Source organism: Passer domesticus, chromosome 1 (genome assembly GCF_036417665.1).
Source record: "Passer domesticus isolate bPasDom1 chromosome 1, bPasDom1.hap1, whole genome shotgun sequence".
Lineage (NCBI taxonomy): Eukaryota > Metazoa > Chordata > Aves > Passeriformes > Passeridae > Passer > Passer domesticus.
This window is the reverse complement of record NC_087474.1, coordinates 39,573,793-39,599,424: the sequence shown is the minus strand read 5'-3', so window position 1 is coordinate 39,599,424 and position 25,632 is coordinate 39,573,793. Positions and strand designations below refer to the sequence as shown.

The 25,632-nt window shown below is 40.2% G+C and overlaps 1 protein-coding gene across 10 annotated transcripts in view; it reads right to left on the bottom strand.

The window, feature by feature from the left end:
• RBMS3 (RNA binding motif single stranded interacting protein 3) overlaps positions 1-25,632 on the bottom strand; it is a 704,594-nt gene that overhangs the window by 436,054 nt on the left and 242,908 nt on the right. For 2 of the 10 annotated variants that reach the window (XM_064415198.1, XM_064415209.1), the window contains exon 1: positions 5,563-6,108. The exons of the other annotated variants lie outside the window; for them this stretch is intronic. In XM_064415198.1, the coding sequence (XP_064271268.1) occupies positions 5,563-5,637 (75 nt within the window). In that variant the 5' untranslated portion in view covers positions 5,638-6,108. Of the gene's footprint in view, positions 1-5,562; positions 6,109-25,632 lie in introns of those variants that run through there. 10 annotated transcript variants of the gene reach the window in all.

The window sequence follows — 25,632 nt, the reverse complement described above, 5'->3', positions numbered from 1 at the left end:
CTGAACCACTGCACTTTATTTTGAAAGGGCACCTTGTTGAAAGGGCATTCTAAATTATAACTATTAATACAGTCGCCACAGCAAGATCTTTGTAGCCTCATCTGGCAAATGCTTGTAACTTCCATCCTTTGTTACAGAAATAAAATATCTGCTTGCAAAATAAACGGCCATAGAATATCATAATATATAAGTGTTTGAAGCAGTAAAAATTTGAATGTTCTTTTTCCACAGGTTTGGTCTGTTTTGTTTTTCTTTTTTTGGGTTTTTTTTTTTTAATTTGTTTGTTGTGTTTTTTCTTTTTTATTTGGTGCTTTCATTTGTGAGTTGGTTAGTTTTTAATTTAAAGAGACTTGCATTGAGGCAACATATGAAAGGAAGATCAATCAAGAAATTTAACACCATTTTAATACATATCATCATGTCCCTTAAAACAACAAAAGTATTTTTATCCAGGCATGCAAGGATAAATGGAAAGCAAATGAGCTCATATATTCCTTCATTTTTAAGAGGAACACAACTTTTTATCTTCCTTACTGCCAATCAGCAAATACTAGAACTAGATATTAATATTACCATCAAAATCATAGCCAGGCTGAAATACTTTTAAATGGCATTTAAATGAATTTGTGTTCCTTTTGGGCAGCTCTCTGAGGCGTTTAAAACATGCTGTGACATACTGAATCAAACGGGGCTAAGCACGAACAAACTTCATTCCTAGAAATGCATTTCTCTATTTGCAAGTGTTTGCCTTTACTTTGGCATGATCACATGGGCTCCAGCTAGACTTTTGAGCTCTGGCAGCGATCCAAGCTGCAGATGGTTGGAAATGCAGCCTGAAATCAGTGTGTGGTTGATGAATTACTCCTTACACCTGACCCCTGCTTCACACCAGGCACCAAACACAATCTGAACACTACCAGCCAGAGAAGCCCTGTCAGGCATCTCCGTATCTGGAACGCTTTCTTCAAGGCCTTCTGTATGGCCAGATGGCCAAAAGTGGGGAATGCCATAAACCCACTAAACAGAAACGTGAGTGGCTAAAGAGCACGGGATTGGTAGGTAAGAGGTGAAGAGAGGCAAGAGCTTTGCACCTATGCCAAATGCACACTTTCTAAAGGAGAGTGGTGGAGCAAGGAGGAAGGTATGCTCATGCCACACAACTGAAGGAAGTCCCCAACTCCCTCATGACAAAAAGATGTCCTAAAAAATGTAAAAAAGAAAATATAACACACACCCAAGTGTGTGCCCATAAAATCACTGTATCAAACTTAAACTCTTCTGATTACACCTGTATGAACTCCCTAATTGTTTTTCACTCAGCTGGGGCACGTATCTGTCATTTCAAGAACAGGCTCATTAAGCCCTCTTGCTTGCAGGTCAGTCTGCATCCCTTTCACAGCCACAGAGATGGAGTTTTATTCAGGGAGGTGTTGGGAAATGACATTTCTTCCTTTTGCATGTGTTCACACATGCATCAGGCATACAGAGATGAAGAAGTAGTGTGGGTACTGCAAAAGCTGCCTCTTGTTTTGGGGTGTTTCTGCCATCTGACTGAGTTACAGAGTCAACGCCATGAGAGTTACACTACCATGACCCAAACCATGACTAATAAGTAGGAAATATCTGGAGAATGCATGAAAGCAAACTGCACGGAAATAGCTGCTTAACTGGCATATTTTTACCCCGAGTACAGGTAGAGAGATCATAAACTGAACAATTCCTGTCGACAGGTAACTGTGGCACCTCCTCCTTTCTACCCAAATGATTCAGGTTTTTTCAGTGGACTGTTTGCAAAGAAAGCTGACCCCAGCAAGAGGTCTAATCACGTGCTGCAGAGGACAAAGATAAAACACATCACCTACTAAATCAAGGAGACTCTTTCAAACATATTCAGAGTTAATATTTTTCTCCCCTTTTTCTCATTATATGATATTTCATAGTGCTTATTTTTGTTTTATTCTGTGCTAAATGGCAAAGAAAAGAATTTGCTTTGGCAAGCAAGAAACAAAAGAAAGAAATTCAGACCATAATGCAAGAATTGGCATCATTAACATTCTACGTGACAATTTGCAACATACACCTGTAAACCAGTTGTTTGAGTAGTTACACCATCAGCAAGGATGCAACTAAGGAAATTCTCTTAACATCTCAAAATAAAATTAAAAAGTAGCACAGATTCTCATCAGATATACATGAGCTGGACCACTTCCCTGCAATATTTTTTGCAATGAGAACACAAGACTATGTTTCACTTACAGCAGCAACCAGAAACACTTACTCTGAAATTAACTCCTAGGACAATTGGACTCTCGCCATACTCTCAGCATCTGCCTAAAAAAGTTCCAAAACTGTACGTTCAAACTGAAGTTGTCAGACAGCGTCGCACGAAAACAAAAATAAGGTTATGTCTTGCCTCAAACTCAGTGCTTGTCCTTAAAAGACATATTAAATTCCTTGCAATTGTCTCATAAGGACTGACACCCTCCCCTTCTTCTCCTTTTTGGATAACAATGGCTTTTTCTAAACCTGAAATTAAAGTGTTAGCTTCAGTGGTGGCATTTGATAATGAAGGAGCACAAATAAATGGACCGGGTGCATGCTTTGTGTTCCACAAAAGGCCACAAAACTCTAAAAAGTTAAAGCAATCAGACAAACATATGGAATCCATTTTTTCTATTTATAATCCCATTACCCATATAGCTATTCATTTACACCCATTCTGCACAACAACGTGCTAGCCACGTTAGAAGACACACACACACACACAGAGTCTGAGGCTGGAATCCTGCGCAGCTCCGTGCTCCCCCGTGAGAGGGACGTGATGTACAGTAATGCGGTACTGCTCAAAGGAGAGCCAAGGCAACTTCACCAAACAAGCAAAGCAAAGGCAGCACTTCACCCAAACACGCTGGGGAACGTGAATTCCCAAACTTTGCCTGTTGAACACGCTGCCACTCTGAATTTCACAAGCTGTACCATGCCATAAGAAAGCCTAGAATTTCTTTCTTAATTACAAATGAATGTGCATCCCCCCTCCCTCCCCAGCACGCATGACTATGAACATTAAAACACATTCTTTCTGTAGAGCTGAATCCTACCATGCTTGGTACAAAGAGCAGTTTTTGGAAAATAAGAAGCTGAAGTTCTCAGGCCGACTGGAATCATACAAAGGTTTATTTATATGTGTTGCTGCAATAGGGATGATAAAAGATACAGCTCTCCACCACAAGATTATTTGATTACTCCACTATTAGCTTTAGACATACAATGGATCTAACTACTTTAAAACGTCCCAGAAGCTGATGGCTAGCTTTAAGGTAACAAAATCCAGATGCTGCCTGTCTGCACTACTTTAAAGTCTTATAGTCTACAGAAGAGAAATACTTGCATCTATGTGTGTGTGTGCGTGTATACATATATATATATGCACGTGTATGTGTGTTTATTATTTAGAGTTTATGTACGCCCTTAACTGTGGACCAAGGAAAAGGAGAAAAAATAAATACACATAAAATGTATCACCAATTTGAAATTTTACCTGTCCTTGCTGTAATAGAGCAACTGTGCCAAGACTGATGCACATGACTTTTCAGAGGGTTGATAATTTTATATACCGGCTATAAAAATGCATTTAAGTTATTTTTTTAAAGCAAGGAGTTAAAAAAAAAAGTCACAGCACAGAAAAGCTAATTTTCTACTTTAAGCCCAAATAGAAGGCTAATTTTCTCAAAAAAGCTTATTTTACAAAGTTAAAAAAATGAAGGAAAAAAGAAAGAAAAAAGACAACTGGCAAAATGTAAGCTACGTGAGTAAAAGGGATGGAATGTCCAATATTTCTCCTCCAATACTCGAGGCTATTGTTCTTTCAAAAAAACACCATCAATTGTTTCATGTCCTTGGCTTGCCAGGTTTTGAGGAATAGCATCAGCCTGCATCCCCCAATCCCCCAAATAGTTAAAGCTATAGGCAATATTGCAGTCAAGCTAGTGACGGGCTGCTGCTGCAAAAGCAACATTACACACTAAATGGTCACAAAGGTAAAACGCTATTTGGATTGACCTTGAAAGGAAGGGGTGGAGAAATGATAAATTTCATGCCAAAATACAAAATTTTAAAAAGGATGAATTTTATACCAAAAAAATATCTGCATGATGCAGCGAAAGAAACAGCAGAGCAAAGAAGTGAGAGATAACCCTGCCATGAATTACAAGGCTGTAATCATACTGAGTGCTTCTGGTGTCATCACAACTCCAACCAGCCTGAATCACAGTTTTTACAATTAGTTAATTTATATAATGCAGTAGTCGGGCTATAAACGTTAACGGGAAAGTAATTTTTATTAACAAGGAATATAACTTATCCTTTCCCAACCGCAGCCAGATCAACATGCTTCAAACCAAAAGTCTGGAGAAGTCAGCCTCCCTTGTGGCACTTCACCACACACAGTTGCACACATCAAATGTCCCATGTGTTAAATTTGCCACAGGAGCACAATGTGTATATTTGCACGCAGTGCCATATGCACGTGTGTGTGTGCCCTGCCTTGGCTTTTCCCTCCTAAAGGATGTTCGTTTATTTACTGAAACTGTTAATCTGCGGCTGTGAGGTCACATTTCACCTTGTGAAGTGTGTATTTTTTCCCTTTTCTTCCCTCCAAATACAGTGTCCTGACAGGGTTTGCAAACTTTCGGTTTAGGGCTTTCTTTTGTTACTGTCCTTTGGTCACAGGAAATCTTTTCAGAGAGCAGACTATTATACAATGGCATTATAAAAATAAGGCTTTAATTAACTAACTCATGGCCAGGTAGCACAGACTTCACTCAGCCTCTCTAGGAGAGGTCGGCCTGCTTTCCAGTCTGCTGGCATTTTAAAAATTATTAAGAAAAGAAGAAAGAAAACTGAAGCGTCCGCGCTTGAATACACTCTCCAAGAGTAGTTACCCTCTATTTCTAGTCCTTCTAAATGCAACAGAGTACAGCCATATCATCCTCAATATTTAATGAAATATTAAAACCAGTGCAATGCACTGAAACAAACTCCACCAGGTTTACAGACGGTTAGCTCCGAGCTCTTCTCTGAGCTCCACAGCATCTCCTCCTCAGCTGATTAAAAGTTTGAGTTGCCACAGACAGCTTTTTTAACAGCAAAATGCTTTTAAGCTGTGAATAAACTGTAGAGCTCACTGGAAAATCCACCAAAAGTCTTTTATGTCCGAAGCTGTCCAGAGCAATCTTTATTCCATGCTATAACAAACACACTACCTGCCCGCTGTTACGATAGCGTTAACCGCACTGTTCTCCCCAAACAATAAAAGGAATTAGCCGACGCCAGCAGCCCTTGGGAAAAAAAAAAATAAATTAAAAGAAATAAAGAAATAAATGGGAGGGCAGACAGTAACCTTCCTGCCTCTCTCACGCCTGCTTTCTGCCTACCAGCTCGGCTCTGTGTGATACCAAACCCGAGAAAGAGACAGAAAAATCGCCAAAGAGAAGAGGCGAGTCCGCAATTCGCGCGGCTCCGCTCTCCATCCCCCGCCAGGCGCCCGGCCCCGCCAGCCCTCACCTTGGTTTGGAGATAGTGGGGGTAGTAGTAGGTGTACTGAGGGTACATTGGCTGCTGGTCCAGGCGTTTGCCCATGTAGCTGGAGTCCTTCTGGCTGGTGCGGGGAACTCGTTGGCAGGGTGTAGTGCCCCAGGGCCTTTCTTCCTCTCACGCCGCTATTCCTGACAGCGCGGGCGACAGAGGCGGCTGCCGAGACTTCCTCGCCGTCTACCGCGCGCTACTTCCAGCGCAGCCAAAAACGCGCCCGCACGAACATATACGTGTGTGTGTGTGTGTGCGCGGAGGGGTGTGTGCGGGTGTGGGTGCGTGCGTGGGTGGAAGCCCCGTGCCCGGGTGCCCGCGGCGGAGCAGCCCGCCTACCCCGCTGGCAGCAGCGTGCCTCCGGCGGTGCCCGCTGCCCGGCTCGGGAGGGAACCGTCCTGCGAGAGGAGCCGGGAAGACAGTGCAACTCCAAATCTCCGCAGAGCCGCTCGCTCTCTTGCTTGCTTGCTTGCTCGCTCGCTCTCCTCGTCCTCTCCTCGGCTCGCCCCGCTCTCGAGCCCTCCCCTCTCGCTTCCCCACCCACCCCCCTTCCAACCAAATAAAAAAAAAAAAAAAAGAAAGAAAGGGAAAAAAAAAGAGAAAAAAATAAAAATAAAAGAAAAATAAAGAAAAAAAAAGAAAATAAAAAAAAAGGGGGGGAGGGAAGAGCCTTCCCCAGTCTAGTTGCCGCTGCCTCCTTCACGGAGTGACATGGTGTTCAGGGCTCGTCCTGTCTTTCATTCAAACCCCCTCCGCGCCGCGCCGCCGGTGGGAGGGACCTCGGCGCGCCGCTCCCCCGGGAGGTCGGCGCAGGCCGCGCGGCCGCCTCCGCGCCCCCGCCCGCTCCGCGCCCGCGCCGGCCCGGGCAGCTCCGCAAAGCGGCCCTGGGACTCGGGAAATCCTAACGCCGCGGGGCGGGGGACGAGGGAGAGCCGCCCCAAAACGCGGTTTTCTATTTCTGATTTTAATTTTTAACATATATGTATGTATTTTAACAAACGGGAAGGGGAAGGTCACGGAGCCTGGTCGCCGTCCTCCCCCTTCAGAAAACTACTCCGCACCGTCATCCGGCACTTCGCGGAGAGGCGACCCCGGGCCAGACATATTAAATACATACTTTGTTAAACCGCTTATATAAGACTTGGTTTATTTAAAGTTGGAACAAAATGGAGGAAGAGGGTAAAGAGGAAATTCGGCCGGCCTGACGTGCGGGTGCCTTCCCCCAGACGTGTGAAAATACCGCGGTGCCACAAAAGTTACCCGCGGCTGCGTTTCCCCCGGCCGGGCTCCCCCGCACGCAGCTGCCGCAGCCCGGGCCCAGGTGAGGGCCAGGTGTGGCCCCCGCGTCCGGCCGAGAGCCCCACACCTGCCACAGATCCCAGGCGTGCAGGACCTGTGTCAGCACCGCGATCCCAAATATTTATCCTCCGAAAGACTCGAAGGAAGAGTCTGTTTTACAACAGGGCTATAAATCATCAGGGAAAAAAAGTGCGTGAATAACAAAATGTTTCCTCTTGTACACAAATCCTAGCGTTTCTCTTTTTTTTATAATAACTTATTTCTTTAACATGTCATCAGATTCCTGGGCCTTTCCACAGTGGTTTTGCCTATTTATAAATTTTTGGGGAAAAAATGTGGGGTAGCAGTTTCTTTTTGTTTTTATTTAAATCATCCATAGTATGGCAGCGGGATTGTCAGCTGCTGCATTATCAACCAAATTGCTTAAAAAAAAAAAAAAAGGAATTATAAAAAGAATGTCTTTAAAGGGACATTTCTCAAGGCTGGTAGAGCTAAAATTAGACTTGCCAGCTGTGTTTTGGTTTGTGGGCACGTGCTTGCACATGACAGGAACATGGAAATATCACGCTTTACTCTGGCAGTTTGCTGTTCTCATTAGCAGAGGGTTTTGTTATGGATTCCCATAACTGCCCCATAGCCACTCCAGAAGGGCAGTGCGGGGAGCCATACACAGGCTTCTAATACTGCCTATGCACTGTGCTTTCATCGCCAGGCGTTCATAATTGTCAGTACTTAGGTACCAGCCCTCTGCCGTACAGTGGGAACACCATGCCATGGCTCACACAGGTATCTCTTGTGGCAGGAGATAAACTTTGGCAAAACGAGTGCTCTGTTCCCAGAGCACTGTGCAGGCATTCAGCAGGTTCTTGCACACCCGGACAAGCCCGGTGGAACACTACTATTGCCCCAGTTTCCAACAGACTCAGGAGAAAAGCCTGGTTGGGTAAAATATTGAGTATTTTCATTCCCTGTCTTTAGTATTATCATTTCAAGCTACCCAGAACCATGTGGTCCCTCTTCTGAGGGTTCCTCTTTTTCATTCATCTTCTCTTCTGAGAAGTGAATTTGGAAAAAAAGATAGGAATGGGAGGAGAACCCTGCAATCCCTGCATCCCAGCCCCACAGTTTGTATCACTGCTCAGCTTTAAATACGCTGCCTCTCATTGTAGTGCATGATACTCTTGCTTACACTTTCTTCTCCTCCCGCCCGGCTTTCCCTGAGGGTGAAATAGACTGTTTGAGGGTTGGGATCTGCAGAAGTGAATAGTGATTACTTGACTGTACGTGATACTTTGAGCCGAGACAACTTTCAGATTGTTCTTTCAACTGCCAGAATTAAGTTGTTGTGCTTCTCTCTTCACCTTCTCAATTTTCCCTCAGGATATTAACGCAGTTTTTCTTGCTAAGTGGTTTGCTTGTAGACGTGGATGTAACCAGATTTGGGAGAAGAAAGAACCTATGTGTACAGGGTGAAATAAAAGATAAATACTAAAAGAAGTAGAAAACTGTGCGTTCTGACCAAGAAATCTACATGAACATGCAGGGTTTTCCATGGCCATTAATTTAAATCCAGGAAGGACTGTTTTGTCTATATCATCTGACTGCTGTGAGTATTTCAAATCATGGCATAAAATTTCAACCCAAGATTTCCACACACTTCTCCATCAGATGCCCTGGCTAGTAGCTCCATCCATTCTAGCAGCTGAGAAAAGGTGGGAAGCTACAGAAGTGGGACTATTATGTGAGTGGAGAACAGCTCCATCTGCTCTCTCTCAGCAAAAATCTTCAATATGCAGATGCTTTGGATTTCCCTTTTCACCTGTAATCCTGACCAGGTGCTGAGCAGCCTCTGCTGTTTGCTCGGAGTGCTCAGCATCTCGCATGATTGAGCCTTCAGAGATGCAAGACAGAGTGGAGGCAGCAGAAATAGGAATTCAATATAAAAGAGTGGGGGGCCAAGGGGAGAAGACAGGAGGCAATATAGCATAGCAAAAATGCAAATGAACAGCCACAAAAGCAGATTTAGATAGCATACAGCCTCTGAACAAATGCTAGTGCTGGAAAATGGAAAATTTCCATTTGCAAAATACAGACATCAAAAAGATCATCTGTGACTTGGGAGCACACTGTTTAAATAGAATCCCCTTCATTTTCTGGCCTGTGCATTTGAATAACTGAATCCACTTGCAAACTGAAATAGCAGTTTGCCTACCGAGTGTTAAGTATAAATGTTCCTCAAAAGAAAAGACAAGCTGTTCGATCCCAGTGAGCAACAGTGAGCAACTTCACAACTTTTTTTTCTTGCTATGGGAGAGCTCATTATCAAGCCCCAGCCAGTCCCAGCCTCGGGAACCCAGGGAACAAGCCAGATCCCAGTGCATCTGCAAAGGCACTGCTGCCACTGCTGTCACTGACCTGAGGGCAGATTCAAGAGCCAGGTGAGCAGTAAGGATCCCTTCAATGGAAAGTTTAGAAATTAAATTAAATAAATGAGAACACATCATCTGTAAACTTGACAGCCAAGTTCATTCAAAGACAGGCACCAAAGGATATTAACCCTGCAACAACCAAAGCCATGGATAAGAAACATGGAATTAAACGACAGAAGGGGAAAAAAAAAAAAAAAGAAGAGACTCATTCTTCTGGCAGCCTGAAGTACAGAAAAATTACATATGTTTGGATGTATTTTTACCTGTCATAGAATGCAGATTTCTTCATTCACAAAAACTGAGTTAAAAGAAAAAAGCAGATACCTAGTAGAAAATTCAGGTGCTTTTATTTGATAAAATACAATTCTACATACACTTTTTTTCCTTTTTTTTTTTTTCCATAAACTTACCTATCCAATTACAAACTTTCTAAAGTCAGGTATCAGAGTCAGGGAGCAATTCAAACATTTTATAGCTTCTTGCTCTTGTATTCTAGAAGATTTAACTTCTGGCAAAATTATGTCAAAATTTTCTAAGTCGGGACTAGAGAAATAGAGACGCCATCACCTAAAGTAATATAATAGGTTAAAAAAAAAAAGAAAGAGAAGAACAATTATATTTGGCTTACATTTTTTACCCTGTCTCTCTACTTTTATTCTCTTTATTTACTCATTAAAGCTCACAAAGGAGACCATAGTGATGCTTGACAACTTGTTTACAATGGATTACAAGAAGAGCACTGTTTTTATTTTTAGATCTGTCAGCTCCTTCAGTCCAGCTACCTTAAAACTTTATTGATGAAGGCAAGATTTTACTATTTAATGGATCATTTATCAAGCTGATTTATCTAAGGAGAGCTAACCAAGTTTCTAAGGGACATACCCTGGTGCAACCATCAGTAAAGCATGGGGTAGCCACGGAGAAGGTGAAAAGACACAGAAGATCAAAATACTTAGCTTAACAATGACAGCATTAAATGTCTGGGATTGACAGAACTTCTCTGAGTTGGGGGATGCCACTGTTTTCAGGTGCTTTCCTTTCATAAGAGACCGCCACTGGAGGTGGCTTTACCCACACACACACACACCCCTTCCCTCCCTGCAAGAAAAAAACCAGCAGGTTTGCTCTCCAACCTTCAGCACTTACCATCACAACAGCACAAAGTCTAGAATTAGGCAGAGCTACAGATGGCCTAAAGTAAATCTGAAAGAGTTAATGGATAAGATTTTGGACAACAGCAAAGAGTTGCCATCAATCATCATACTTCATTATTTTTCACTTTATCATATGTCTTTACATTATGGCTCAGGAGTTTCCATTTGTCTACTTTTACCTGAACACCCAGTCCTAAAGGAAATCTTTGGACAGCAGCAGAGTGAAAAATTTTATATGAAAAGTGAACAGCAATAAACATTCACTAAATTGTTTGTGTTTTCCACCTGATATAATCCCTTACAAGCACAAGCCAGTGAAACTACCAGTCAGTTATACAGACAGACTGAAATTATGCACTAATGTCTTCTTTCTGCAGATGTTAATGGATACAACCAAAGTAAATAATACTTAATCTTTTGTCTACAGTCTGTTTCCTACACATCTCTGAACACTTTGCATGAGTTAATGCATTCTGCAATGTGGAAGAGGATTAAGTAGCATGACCAGTCAATTGCAATGCCCTGGTTGTGACAAAAAATGGGGGATTCCTCTCACCCCACAAAGCCTCAATGCATGGTAAAAGCCACAGCAAATAAGACCAATGGGGCAAAAGATTGGTACTTTCAGTTCTGGAAGGGATTCATGTGGAGAGAAAGCAGTGCAATGGCAGTGAGTGCATTGTGAACAAATGGGAGAGAGACATTGGCTGTAGCATATGATAGGATCACAGCAGTAGTTTAGGGCTTTCAGAAAATGCCAGGATTGTGCACAGGTTAGAAGACATTCCGTTCAAAGGTGGCATATTCCATATTCCACATCACAAGTTAGCAAATACTGCATCTGGTTTTGAGTCTAAACTCTTAGGATAAAAAAGGCAAACAAACACTAACAGGACTAGCCAAGGCCATTTCTCTCTTGAAGCATATTAACTTAATACTACCAGCATTACATGTGGTATGGTTCCAGAGGGAGAAAATTCTTCACCTCCCACTTTCCTCCTTCCAAAGTCCTGCTTACTAGTCATTTTCCCCACCCCTTGTTTACTTAAAATTAGATTGTAATCAGGGAACATGAGGGGTTTTTTTTCTCTTCAGGAAGTTTATTTCTGAAGGTAATGGGGAGATGTAAATATGCTGCCTGTTTACTGAAGCTCATAAACATATACGAACACAGGCAATTAATTGTCACTGAAGGAGTTCCAGCAAACATTGAAAATCCTAGCTTTTTAGGGCATGTTTGACTAAATGTTCACCCATCATGTACTGAATTACTTAGTGAGATATTAATTTTGTGCTCCAGCTGAGGGTAATCACAGAACAAACTGGCATTATTCAAGTTACTCTGTGAAATTACAGCAAGGGTAAGCTTAAGAACAAAGGCCAGCAGGAGTTGAGCCTCTCGACTTGAAAGGAATTATCTTTTCCTCTAATTGAAGTGAGGACTGTTTTGTTTTGTTTTTTCTTTCCTTCCTCTTGCTAGATTTCCAACAACACTCTTTGGCAGAAGGTCTCCTTGCAATGGGATTTTGTGCTTAAAGCCCATGAGCAGGGACTCATCTGCCTGGGAAAGTTTACTGATGTAATTGCACCAGCATCCTCGACAGCCAGAGTTATACCCACGTAATGCCTCATATGGGCATTCTTCCCTGGGAGTGATTATGCTGGTAAATGCCCCTATTTACACAAACTCAGACTTCTGGGTCCTTTTTTCCTGCTGGTGCTGCCACTGACCTACACCATGACCTTGGACAAACCACTTCTCCTGCTCCCTCCTCTCTGTCTGTGTCTCACGAGTGTCAACTGGAACTCTTTATGGTGAGAACAATCTCTATGTTTTTACAGTGCCACAGGGGAACCTCAATTTTGGTTGGGCACCAAAACAACACAGCAGAAATCTGTAATAATGTATGCAAACAGTTTGTTGTTCTACCATCCAGACGGCTGCTATTAGAGAATTCACTAGCTGTGGCTTTTTTTTTTTGGCTTTTTTTTTTTTTTCCATGAGAAAAAGTTAACAATAGGAAAGAATGGAGGGTCATTTCAGGCAACATTCCATTGCTATCAAATATAATAGATTTTGCTTTCTCCATACTTATATCCTCCCCAGCACACCAAGACACATTTCTTTTTGTCTCTTTCATATCTGGCAGGCTTATTTGCCCACTAAGTAACACTTTATCTAATGCTGGCTGTAAATAAGGTCTGAAGGAGCTTTGCTAACAATTTCTGCTTCATCTCCTAATAGACCCCCTTGTAACATGGTACAATTATGGCACTGCTCTTGCAATTTTGACTAAAACCTCATACAAAAATATTTGTAAACATAATTTTTTATTACAACTACTGGAAATTTTATAGTTTTGATGAAATATCAAAACATTACCTAATTTTTTCAGTTTAGTTCAAATTTGATTTTTTAGTTTAATTTTTTCATAAAATTCTTCCTTGAGTCAACTGCAACAAATATTTTACTACTTAGTCCCCCTGAAAAAGGAAAAATCAAAGTCTAAAAAAAACTCTTTAACATATTTTCAAAACTATCTTAAGCAAAAATTGTTTTATCTCTACACATGCAGGAAAATATTATTTAGGAAATATACAAATGAAATACCCCTATTTAAATCAGTCTCTAGGGAAATGTGTTCATCAGTTGTTTGTTTTTAACTGAAACTCATGACTGGGAAAAGCAATCTGCACTTTAGCGTGTGCCAGTAAGCCCTACAGTAATTCTGAGTCTATTCAATCCAAAGTATTTTATAAATAAAGAAAAATCACAGGTTGGGAGGAACTGTAATCTTCAGCCATAATAAAATGCTATTCTTTTCCTTCTCACCTAAACACAACCGGGAACTGAAGTGGAAAGCACATAAAAACATGTACTAGGACTGCTAGTGCCTTCTTATCAACATGCAAAGCTTCCCTGAAAGCATTACAAGAAAAATTGTAAGTGTCCACTAAATATGGAATCAAAAGATTGTGTGTAACGATTCCCAACAGAGGGGGAACTTCTGGCTCTCAAATTCTGTCTCACCAAGATAGGGAGAGAATGCATAGCAAATGGAGAAGTACAGTACTGGGAGCTGGGTAAAAAGTTCCATGTGCAGGTAAGCTGCAGACTTGAACCAATTCTCAGTTTTTCAAATCAGTTCACTCTTTTATAGGAATAATGGCATTTTTTTGTAATGGACAGCTTCCATTTACCACAGAACCAATGCAGCCTGCCGTGCAAAATGAAACCTTATGTCACACTAGATTACTGTCCATCATAACCAAAGAAAATGTATTGAACTGAATATATTTGGTTCAGGAAAGCTGTATTTTGTCAGCTGCAGTATAGCTCATTGTCCACTAAACAGTACCAAGCCCATTCTGAACACAGCACACTGCAGAAATGTTTCAGTTCCTAATCCTGCACTTGTACACTTGCCAGAACAAAAGAGAGGGTAATACCTGACATCTAACAAAAACAGGGCTAGGACTGACACTTTGCTGTACCAGAAAAATTCTTTGGGTAAGAGATCATTTATTTCCTGCAAACAGACAAATGCTAATTATAGCTCAAATCTTCACTCTTTTTCTCTACAATTTCTTTTTTTTAAATTTTTTTTTTGCTTCCTCCCCTCCTTCGTGTATCTTTTCTTCAGTCTTGTTCATCAAATATTTTTTGCTTTCAAAAAAATCTCATCATCTCATCAAATCTCTACATTCTCATTCATCTGAAAGTTATCTGGTTTGAGAATAATTTTCCTGCCTTCTTTTATGTATTCCAGCTGGAGTTTTTAATAAAGCACAAGGACTCAAGGCTACTATATTTTTATTAGGAGATGGTGGAAACTTTATAGTGATTTCTATTCACACTCAGCAAATCTTCATCCCTATTGTTCTAGCCTATTTACCTTTATCCTATTCCCAAATAGTTTTCACTCTGTAATCCTTCATCTGATTTGTTTCCTTTTTACTTCTGTGTTTGCCTAACTGCCTGTCTTGCCACATAAGCATTTTCTTTTTCTCGAATTTTCTCTCCATTATTTTTTTCTCTTGCCCCCATTCCTCAGCCACAGATGCTTTAGGCTTCACTTTCTTACTTATGTTGCAGTTCTTTGAATATAGAACAAAAATATTCACGGGGGGAAAAAGATACCACTGCGCTATTCTTTTTAACTTGGAAATCCAACCTACTAGATGGAAAGAGAGAGCAACGTGCCATAAACATCTAAATTCACGTCAGCTGAGGTGCCTTGGCAGGGTTGTAGACAGACTTAAAATAAAGTAGAAGGTGAGAATATTAAGTTCATTAACAGAGGAAGAACTGGGTCTCACAAACTGAGGATCCAATCAATCTCACCTCTTACTGACTTCTTTTCAATAAAGGGCTTTAAAGACATTTCTGCTAAGTACAGATGTACCCAGGTTCCCTTCTCCTCACAATTGCAAGTTGTACACCCCTGACATCACCATGCTTGTCTTTTCAGGATCCTATGGCAACAAGACATATATCACCTTAAAACCTTAAGAGTGATCTTTGCCAAAGAATTCTCACCTCATACAGCAGGGTAAGAATTACAAGCAGAAACCACTGAAAGTGAGTAGAGTTAAATATTAATCCTTTGATACAGTTTCTCAGATGAAATACTGACACAAATTCCACTTGCAGATAATTTGCATTTTGGCCATTTGGTACATTCCCACCAAGCAAAGGTAGATGTTTCTGTACCGTGAATAGCTTGCAGGAGAAAAGAACCCCAAACAAGAACTTTATTTCATTTAATTGTATTTTAGCAATAAATATTTCTTTGTGCTAGTTAATTACTTGAATGTTTTATCAGTAGGGCCAGGAGTGTTCTGTCACTATGGGGCCTTGACATTTCCCATGGTCTCAGACATTCACTGGAGTGAAACATTGGTTTGTCAGAACTCTAGCACTGCAGCCAAATATTTCCATCCTGCAGATCGCATCCTCCTTTTGAGCTCATGGTGAGAAATTTCAGTCAAACCATTTGTCCTTTTCCTATTTCTCAAGTAAGATACAATGTTTTTACCTGTGTTGGAATAAGGTGGTGCCAAATGAAGGCAAAAATAGCCAAGCTCATCCAGCTTCTTCTCCTTGGATAGTGGCTGGAAGGAACCAGAAGGAAGGCAAGGTTCCTTAGAACATGTGGAAGAGGGACCAGAAATTTGTCCAAATGGGCGACTCATTCTGCTAGGAACGTACCTTCTACCTTTTTTGTGAAAACTTTCCAGGTGTGGCCACATGAGAAACACTTGAAAAGGCACAGTCCCTGCATCCTCAGCATGTATCTCCCTGAAGCCCCTATACCTGCTTCCCTCCCAGCTTCCATAGGCCTCTGCAGACAGACATGGAATGGTGTCTTCTTCCCAGGAACAGGAGCTGTACATGGCACGAGGCAGGGATGATGGGCGTAGCAGGAGATGCTGGCACAGAACTCTAGCAGTGCTGTGAGGTATTGCACTGTCTCTGCTGGGCTGTTGGGGTGCTGCCCATCACTCACTGAGATGAGGAGGTGTGGAGGAGGGAGCACAAAGGGAGACTGAGGAGTAAAAGAGGGATGTGCCTTGGTTACAGGGGGAGTGAAAACAATACATCAAGGCACTGGTTTTATAAAAGGACCCCAGGGTGACTAAGCATCATAGTCTGAGATGGAAAAGAATGAAATAGGGATCTCAAAATACCTGTGGAAAATGGGACCTGAGGTTAAGAATCAACTAAAATTGAGAATGAAAAAGAAGTAGTGATGGCAACCAGGTAGACAAGACAATCCAAATCGATTAGGAGGGCTAGGCAGGATATGAGAGGAGACAAAATGAGTGAGGACAGAAGGGCACAGAGACATGCAAAGAAAAAAAGAGGACAGCCTTTTTCCCTCTGCATCCTGGTGGTAACCCCCAAATTCCTGACATTGACCACTCCTCCGTTGTCAACAGAAATCATCTACACCCAGCTGCAAAGTGATCCAGCCCCTTCTAGCACTGGTCCACACAGACTATTAAAATGTAATGCTTCCAGACTCTCCATGTCTCTGTGATAAATAGAAAGATTTCAACCTTGCTGACAATTCATTTGTCAATATGCCATGGGATGGCATTTTCAGGTTCCTTTATTTTTTAAAGCTAAAACCTTTTTCACACATAAATTAAATTAAAAGAACAAGTGGGAAAATTCCATACGATCCCACATTTAAGGTTAATGAGTAATGGCATAATTATAATGAATAATAAAATGATAACGAGTGTTCATAGAGAAGCCCATTATAACTGCATAGACAACCATTATTCTATAATTTTATACATTTTGAACACTTGACTTTGCAACCTTAATGCTTTTTTAACATTGTTTTTTTGCCTGTGTAATGATATATGATAATCTGCAGACACTATCTGCAGTCTTAATATTTCCTTGATACCTTTCAAACAAATTTTTATACTGAGTATTAGAAGAGGCAAGTGATTATCTCACTGAGCAACAGCCAGGAGATAGTGGGGGATGCATTTTGTTGTTGCCTCTCTGCACATTCATAATTCCTATCTCAACAGCTGGGACCATGTTACAAACTCTTGGGATTGGTTCACCTTTCTTAAAGCCTCCATTTTTACGAGAGTTTTATAAAAATTTTCTGATTCTGCAGTTCACTTCTCCCATTGTTCTAACAGTGGAAGCCAAATTAACAAGGTTTTGGGACACAAATACTTTACTTTATTCAGTTAAGGTTGTGGCTGAGAGCAAGACATCAACCATTTCCTTCACTCCTTTCCATCTGACACTGTACTGATTTGCCTTGGTTTTATGTGCTGTCCTTCACTGCTGGACTCCTGCTTAGACATGGTACTAGGCACATTTTTTAATTGGAATGAGGCATTGCATGCTTACAGACTATCATCATATTTCAAGTTTACTGCTAGGAAAAGACAATATTAATAAGGACTGGTTTGCATTTCTTCAGGCATTATATATTTTAGCTGCAAATGTCAGCTTTTAACAAGCTCTTAGCTCTTCTTTCCAAAGTATAATAATAATAATAATAATAATAATAATAATAATAATAATAATAATAATAATAATAATAATAATAATAATAATAAATGCCCTATAGGACTGTCCCAAATCCTTGTCACTCAAGCAACTCTGGGTCACCTTAAAGCCACTGCAAGTCCCTGAACATCTGCATCATTCAGACTAGAATCCTAATGTGTACCATATAGCAACCACTGCTACACTACCTGCATGCTTATATGCAGGTGGTTCTCTTGGCAGCTGAGATCTCTGTTTGCAATAAAAGAAAAAAAAAAACCTGTTTGTAGTAAAGAGCAGACACTTTGGGGGGCCAGCTCAGTGAGCTGACTACCTGTGGAGCACACATTCTCATTTCCAGCCACATGACCCTGAAGCAGTCATTGCAGTCTGAGTGGAGAAGGGGAGTTAACACTAAATAATATTAGATAAGAGTCAATCTCTAGTCAGCACTCTTCAAACAGCAAGAGAAACATGTCTTAGGTGTAAAGTGAGAGATCAAGTAAGAGGTAACAGTAGTGAAGAAATGATAGGGCAAATGAAAGACCCTCTCTGCATGCTTCTCTGAATTGCTCTTTTCTACTTTTAAGTTCTTGGCTATAAGAGAAAGGTGATGGATCCTATGCTCTCACTGTCACAACAAGTCATTCACTTGTTCTTCAGCATCACAAAGAGCAGTATACGAACTTCACCAGATTTATATATCTATTTTATGCAATAATTTAGTTACTGTCTTCTTGCATGTAGGAAACACAGTAACACCTAATTCAAGAACTAGTCTTGTAACAGCACTAACCAGCAAAAGAAAAAAAAAAGAAAAATCAGGTGATGAATGGATACTTAGTCATATAACTCCTACAAAGATGAATGAAAACAGATCTTCTAATTTCCAACATGCTGCATTGAAAAGGACCACCTTTGAACTGAAATGGTGGATGGCTCCCTATGTACAAACACTTACACACACATGTAACCCATGATCCAAGTAGGCTGGTAGATGACAGGGTGCCATGGCACACTTGGTCCCATAGAACTGTCTGGAAGCAGTTGGACCTGATTCAGCAGAACTCCCTCTTAAAGATCACAATAATTTCCTGAACCAGCTATTAAAACCCACTTGCAGCAGCGGACTTTGCAAGCTGCACACCCTTCCACTCACTCCAGCTCCCCTAGGAGCCCTACAGTGCCTGTGGCTCTGCTTGTATGTGGCTCTGGAATACCTCCAGTGCTCAGTCCCCAACTCTGGCCTCCTCCTTAGAGCTGGTGGTTGTTGCATGTCTGCCAGCACGAATACCAGCAGCTTTTGGCCGGGGAAGAGGTGTCATACCAAGCCTGGGATTTCTGGAATATGATACTAGGATTTCTGCATTAGCCTGATGGAGCTTCTGAATTTCCATCTTAGCCACTTTATATAATACAACAGAAAGTATATTAAAAGACAAGTTGCAAAGTGAACAGCTAAAATTCCCGGAGCACTGGAATTAAGACTGCTTATTCCACCTTAACTACATCCTTGAGTCTCTTCATTAGAAAAAAATCTGCAGAATTGCATCTAATTCTAATGGGAGGCCCCTTGCCTTGTTCTCAGTGTTGAATGGGCACTGCTAGCTGTACGACAAAATATTTCATATTTTATTTTCTCATCACTTTTTAATGCCATACCATATTTCCTGTACAACACTCAAATTCTGCTCTGAAGACAGAATTATTAATGTTTGCATAGACTCTCAAGCAGGTTTTTTTCACTATAGTGACAGTGTGCTTTGTAACACATGTAAATTTATCTTCCTAATGCCTCAGGAGATGGAGAACTATGTTCCTCTCCAGTTAACAGGTAGGCAACAGAGGCACATACAAAATTCACCAAAAAGTCAGTGCTGGATTTTAGTGCACATTTTAAGGAAGGGCCTACATTTTCAGAATACTGTGTGTCAAATGGCACAGTTCTGCTCAAAGCTCAAGCTTCTGCCAGTCATCAGCCACAAACAGAGTGACCAGCAGTGACAAAACCTTCCTGTCCTCCCCTGTGGGATCAGCCCACCAAACTGCAGCAGTGAGCCTCGTGTATATTCTGGCAGCAGAGAGACCTTGGCAGGCAGGTGCTGCTCCAAGCCCCAAACCCGCATGCTAATCACAATCTTCTTGCTCAGTAAACTTAATCCTACTCTTAGAGCAACTGGAAAGAAAGATTCCTAATGGGAAAGGATGGGAAATCTTAACAATAAGTAGTTCCATCAATCCTTTTCTATATATAAAATTAATGACACTGAATTGTAAAATTATCAGAGAATGAAGCAATAATTTTATGAAATAGAGAGTTAAAATAGACTCCAAAGGATTAACATCCACAGTAGATTATCCCCTCCATACTAAATTGGGTAATGGATTTCTCTGAATAGGATATTTCTTTATAGCAGAAGCATGAGATATTATTTCAAAAAAGATCTGTAATATCTTTCCATATGCTTTGTGTTTTCTTTTGCTATTTCCTTCCGTCATTTAGAAGTAGTGATCTTGACTGATGACACAAGTGCATATTCTAGCTGAGATATCTTAATATAATGGGGAGGAACACACAGGCCACACATGATCTTCTTTGGAAAAAAAGAGCAGAGGTCTCCACGTGAAGATTTCTGGTCACTAATGGAGTACGGTAGGACACAAGTAGGCAAAAATAGCAGTGTGGTTAAGATACTGGACTAAACTTGGAAGCTATCTTCTGGTTCCTGGCTCTGCTGCAGACATCCTGTGTGTCCTTGGAAAAATGCCTCTTGTGAGGCTAATTTCATTTATGTGCTCATGTACATAGTAATGAACCTCATAAACACCCTATAAATATAATCACTTGAAATAATTTTTAAGGTACAATCTCTTATACTCAGTGAGGGATTTCATATTCTCCTGGGAAATGAAAAAGTGTTTTCTAGGCTAAAGGCATGAGACTGGTTTGGAGCCATCTCTATTTCAGTGGCATCTGTGTGCACATTTAGATTTGGCACATGCAGACGTTTATAAGAAAAAAAAAAGTTTGTATTATTTGCACTATTTCTCATTTTCTTTCTCAGACAGGGATTGTTCCTATTTATAGGAACTCAGACTGTAGGAAGCAAGGAGAGACACATGTATAGATGATGATATCTTTGAAATATGTACTGGCTCCATGTCGTTTTTGTTCAAAATTCTTGGAAACATCCTGTAGAAATCTGTGTGCATGCACAACAGTTGTGATTATTCACACAGACTGCACTGTAAATCACAGATTCATTCGTACATCTGGAAGCTACACGTCTCCCCACACACAGTATGCATAGCTACACAATTCACAAGTAAATTTCTGCAGGAGGGGTGGTCCTAGAGCAAAGGCAGGTCTGCCAGATCTGCTCACCAGTGTGATATTTCACCATTTTTCATGCAAGGAACTATTTTACTGTTTCAGAGGGGGTTTGGTGCTCTGGCAGCCTCTGTTACAGACATCCAGAAAGGCCAGGTAAAAAACTGCTGCTGACAGCAGGTTTGCTTCAGATGGGCAGCAAATGCAATACACCATGGAACCCGGGACTAGCCAGCAAACACAAACTGTGTCAAGGTTAGACCACCAGTGCTCCCAGTTTTGTTTGTGAATCCTTGTTTAACCAGTTCCTTTTCAACAAGAATTATCTCCTCCAACATGTATCTTTGCAGTTGTTGACCCTCTGTGGCTTAGACGAAACACAAGGTAGCAGGAAAAAGTAAATTATGAAAGTAAAGATTTTAAGTCTATATCTATCATCTGCACCTACTCCCTATGACTTTGTAAAAATACAACTATCTGCCTTCCAAAGTAGACATTCCTTACTTGGGATGGGTCATTATAGAAACTTCTTTTTTTCTTTTTTTTTTCTCTTTTTTAAAAGAAATTTAAGATATCCGGTTAAAGAGCTGTGCATATACAGTCATTCCTCTATGGATCATTTATGGACAAAAAAGAGTCCAGGTTTGAAAATTCATCCCATCAGGAACATGTTTGTCATAAACCAAAGAGTTTAATATTATGGAAGTATAACAGAAGATATTCTTGATGATAAGCCAGGAACTAGTGTTCATTATTAATCTGTAAAGTAACTACTGTTGCCCTTAAATCTCTATAGTATTGCTTGCATCATGCTACTGTTTTCAAATAATTAGAAATGCCAATACCTTAATGAATCTGATTATTACAAAATAGTCAAAGATTGTTAGAATAAAAAATTAAAAAAAGCAATTTCGTATATAAAAGGGAGCAGACAATAAGACAAAATCAAGGACACAAGCAAAAGAGACCTGCTGTCTCCAAATAAAAGGCATCAAGGTGCAATGCAGCTAAAAAGCCTGTGACTGCAGCTTCTATAAGAGCTGATAATTCAAATGTGATCACTTACATATAATCTATAAAAGCAAGTGCATAACTACTGGGATTGTTTGATAGTTACAGGGGCATTTTAATTTTCTTTTCCTGGATGGGAGTCATTGTGTATTACAGTTACCTAAGTGAATTCAAGTTCATTTAAGGACAAAGGTATGCTTCTGGAGCTACTCCTGCTGTCTGATCTGTCAAAGAATTAACAGCCTTAGCAGTTAGGAACAGAAGCCTTACCAAGCAGGATCCTTTTCTAAGGGAAAGGAAAGAAGACGCGAAATTAAGAACCAGGGCCTCTCAGGAATGGCCTGAGCTATTTGTTAAATGCCTCGGCACTGAGATATCCCAGTAACAATAAGGCTGTGGCAAATCAAGAATCCTGACACTCCCAAGAACTTGTGAATTCTGGCAAATAAGTTATGTCTGGGGAGATGAAGTGAAGAAAGTGAGGATGTACTAATTGTCACATTGCAGTATCATAACATTATGAATAACATTCATAATGCCATCAGATATCTTCCAAAAGAAGATTCCTGATACAGCAAAAAACTGCCCCTAATATTGGCTCATATTTTATTAAAGCTGAGGATACAGTGACAGCTCAACAGTAAACTGTATGTAACAATTACTCAATAACATGTTGTACAGAAGGCTTCAATAGTTTCTTGCTTGTATCCTTTGGGCTTTTCTTTTCCCCTCTTTTTTTCTTTTTTGTCATGTAATGACAAGGACATTGCTCATGTTCATTGAAATACCTCCAACTATACAAGCTGTGATCAGTAACACATCTACCAGCATCTCACACTGCCCTTAAATTGCTATTTTCTATTTTTCAGGGAAATACATTCAAGACACATGCACAGAGTAAATCCAAAATGAGCCTTAAATAATCTTGTTCAGGGCAACAGAGAATAATGAATGTGTCTTCAATGAGGGGCATAATTACAACAAGCTGTCAAAGGAAACTTTAAGAAGGTTTGGGGGCAGGGGGAATTAAAAGCTATTTACCTCTATCAAAGCAGAATGAATAAGGGTAATGAGTAATAACCCTGAGAAAATGACAACAAAGGGGAACAGTCTCAGCACCATGAGTGGGAAATTAATCAAGTTCCTCTTTTGTTAACAGGTGTTACACAATAAATTCCCTGTGTTCCACCCTGAAAAAGCATCCTTAATACCAGAAAATAAAAAGTTCTATGAAGTAAACAAAAAAAAAAAAAAATGCTACCTTGTCCTTACAATACATCACTGGCAAATGTCTCAAAGCATCTTTTAGTTCAATACTGTAAAAGAAATACCGAAGCTCAGTGTTTCATGGCATTTGGATTTAAAATTACGTGGAAAATCCAGTGTCCTAAATTAACAAGTAGGCAATGGATGCATGACTAGGAGATCCATTTGGACAACACCAATGATTTGCAGGAAGCACAAGGTAACAGCTAACAAAGCTCCAGTGTGCCTACTGGAGACAGGCAAGCTTGGATATCTTGATTACATCCACCACACCTCAGTCCTTTAAGCCAGGGAATACTTAGCTCAAGTCAGAGCAGCACAATGCAGTTGTGTAAACAGAAGACTGAAAATCAGGAAATCCTTAGTTCTAAAATGGGATCCAACTGTGCCCCTTTTTCCTGTCCACAAAAAAGTTAATGAAGCAGCCTAAGCAACCCGCCCTATCCTCCCTCCTGGACAGAAACAGGAGTGCACAACTGCCTCAGTGCATGACTGTCTCAGTGAAGTGCTGGGAAAATTAACAGGGATGGATTGAATAAATTCACATCTTTAACATATTCTGAGGAAGCAAAAGCCTCCATAAGAACTAAATGTTATTGAAATACAGAGTAGAAGAGCTTTTCAAGGGGAAATTACTACATTTCCTTTCCTTATGTATCGATTACTCATTAATGCAGCAAAACTGAGAAAGATCAGATCTGACAGTTCTCAAGGAATGGTTTTCACTCTTACATATGCTCTTGATTTGACACTACAAATAAAAATTTTTCAGTAGACCCCAATCATCTTCCAAAACTACTCCTGAGGGCTACAATTATAAGACTTTCTGTGCAAATTATTTTCTCTAATGTCCATTCCAGCTTATTCTTATGTACTTATATGTACTTGAGAAATAGCATGCACAAAGATTGCTATTGCTGCTTCTTGTAAAAGTATTTGAGGACAATTTGTTTAGATACTTATTAATTTCAGAGATTTTGAAATATGCTTTGCACCTTCAGATTTATCTAAACTTCTAAAAAATCTATTTATATTTATTGAAATAAATATAAAAACCCTGAAAAACAAAAGGTATTTCTAAGTAAAAAAATCCCAACCAACCAAAAAAAAAACCAAACAAATCCACCAAAAACCAACCAAAGAAAAAAACCCAAAAAAAACCTCAAAACAACCCCAATCTCAAGAGTATTAAATGTTCTGTATGTAAAAGCTAATGTGAATGCCCAAGAGCTCTGTGCATTGAATGTAAAGCTCTGGAAAACTCAGATGAAGGTATTACATTAGATCATGGAACTGCGAGCATAAATAAAGTTCAGAAAGCAGGAATGCAAGAGGGACATTGGCCAGGTCATTTTGCCCTTTGTATCAAATTACATATTTACAAATTTCAGTACATAAAACTTTAAGGAAACTCAGTCAACCCACAAAAAAAAAAAAAAAGTAAAGAAAAAAAACTCCAGATAAACAAAAAACCCCAACCAACCAACCAACACAAAAATAAACCAATACCAAAACCAAACAACACAGCACCACCTTTTCTTCACTTTTTGCACTTAGGCAACTGACGTAGTTGTGTTGAGGGATGTAGGCAGATGAATGGCAGTAGGTAATATAAATGAGACTGAATAGAGGGCAGCATTTGGAAAAGACCCTCTAGAAAGAAATGAGCCGTGTAGAGAAAACATGAGAACCCTTCTGCAGAATACAAGGCACTAAATTGCATTTGAGTTTTGCTCTTCTTTCAGGAGCTATTTGAAAATAAAAAATGTTCTTTGAGTAACCATAAATAATTTTTTTTAAAAAGGACAATGATCCTGTACAAGAAATCTCAGAGTCAAGGTCTAAAGAGAAAGCAAGGGTTCTAGAAAGCACGAGGTCCAATTCACTTACCAGGCAGGCACTTTTCTCCTCCATCTGTTTTGGAGAATCTGCCCCTAAAAACTTTCACACATTTTTTATTATGCACTTTTGCTTCACAGTGAACAAATACAATTAAAAGCAATGGTATATAAATGTGAGAGTCATGAGCCTTGGAAAAGTCAGTGAACCTTGCAACATATTTAGCCCTTAAGTGAGATTTCACATGAACATATACAAGCTTTAGATCATGTATTAAATTGTTTCATTCAGAATAAGACAGGAAAGTTGATCCAATCACACTAAATCCTGAAGAACCAATTTATGTTTGGAAGCAAACAAAAAGAAATCTCCTTTACCCAAACGACATGCTTAGAATGCATTCCAAACTTCCTGTGTGTCATTGGCCATGCTGAGCAGACAGGCCTATGATTTCTAATCTAATCAGCCTCAGAGTGACTGTGAAACCAACAGCTGTGTCTGAGCAATCGGAAAAAGAGATACAGAACAAAGGGGAAGACCATCTCATCAGGGCTTCTCCCTCAAGTGCATAAACTCAGCTTCAGTGGAAAGTATAAATATTTCATTCACTATTTTGTACTGTATTTCTCCTGGGATTTGTGCTCCAACTAGTTTCTTTTAAAGGTGCATTAATGTCTTCTTTTAACAGCATCC